At 43.4% G+C, this 1227-nt stretch overlaps 1 protein-coding gene across 1 annotated transcript in view; it reads left to right on the top strand.

Annotated features, from left to right (window-relative positions):
- The window catches only part of LOC112117334 (collagen alpha-6(VI) chain-like), a gene marked incomplete at its 3' end in the record, with an annotated part of 7964 nt that extends 7090 nt beyond the window's left edge, over positions 1 to 874 (top strand). Inside the window, exon 5 of the mRNA XM_029913826.1 lies at positions 317 to 874. Within this exon, the coding sequence (XP_029769686.1) occupies positions 317 to 874 (558 nt within the window). The remainder of the gene's footprint in view (positions 1 to 316) is intronic.
- Between the last annotated feature and the right edge of the window lie 353 nt (positions 875 to 1227).

Below are 1227 nucleotides of genomic sequence, written 5' to 3'. Positions count from 1 at the left end.
GGTGGGGCTCCTCCCCCCAGTGTCCTCTTTTTTGCTTGTGGAAATATGGTAGCCCTATTCTAATGCATAGCAGCAACTGGAGGAGGAGGCAGTAACAGAATGTGAGAGAGGGCCCAGTATTGGCCCCAGGCTCCTCATCCCAGCTATTCTTCAGACAGCACCCATCCACCTACCTCACTATTCCCCCATTTACCCAGCACAGCCAGAAATCTTAGCACCCACCTTCTATCCCAGATCATCCTGCCCCAGTTAAGTCTATTTACTTATTTTTAATGTACAGCCTGGGTTATACTAATATAAATGTTTTCTTCTATAGCCTGCAAAGAAATGACAGCTGACATCATGTTTCTAGTGGACAGCTCTGGAAGCATAGGACGAGAGAACTTTTTGAAAATGAAAAACTTTATGAGAGAACTGGTGAACAAATCTGACATCAGCACAGACCGAGTGCAGGTTGGGGTCGTCCAGTTCAGTGACAGACAGAAGGAAGAGTTCCAGCTTGACCGATACTCTTCAAAAAGTGACATTTTCAGTGCTATTGCTAGAATGTCTCTTATAGGGGAAAATACACTAACAGGAGGCGCTTTGACATTTGTAGCTGATTATTTCAAGCCTCCCAAAGGTGCACGTCCGGCTGTCAAAAAGATTCTTATCCTGATTACAGATGGGGAAGCGCAGGATGAAGTAAAAGGTCCAGCAAAAACCCTACGTGATCAAGGTGTTATTATCTACTCTGTTGGGGTGTTTAATGCAAATAAAACTCAGCTGGAAGAGATTAGTGGGAAGCGTGAGCTGGTTTTTTACGTTGAGAAGTTTGATATTCTGAAGCACATAGAAGATGAGATCATCTTTGGAATATGCACACCTCATGAGGGTAAGCACTGCCGTTTTCAATAACTCATGTCAATCTGTGTCTGTGTAGGAATTTTGCTCTGTCCAGATAGTTGAGTATTGTAATAAAGTAAATAAACAGGCATGCTTTCTACTTGCAGTGTCATCTTCTCTTGGAGATGCCTACAGGGATGAGAAGTGTGCGAGAAAATGAAGGTAGAATTTGGCTCACGGTACCAGGAGGCCTGTCCTACTAGCTTTCAAAGATGCTATATTCTCTCAAATGGGTGTAAGAAAAGACTAAGAATCTGATTCTCACTTATACTAAGGCTCCTTTGTGGTGTTCTGGCAGTGTAAAACATCCTTGGGGACTGATTCTTGTTCACACTAATGGCC

Source organism: Terrapene carolina, unplaced genomic scaffold, assembly GCF_002925995.2.
Source record: "Terrapene carolina triunguis isolate 2854851 unplaced genomic scaffold, T_m_triunguis-2.0 Scaffold942, whole genome shotgun sequence".
NCBI lineage: Eukaryota > Metazoa > Chordata > Testudines > Emydidae > Terrapene > Terrapene triunguis.
Note: the sequence above shows the minus strand (reverse complement) of the source record. Positions and strands in the feature narration are given on the sequence as shown.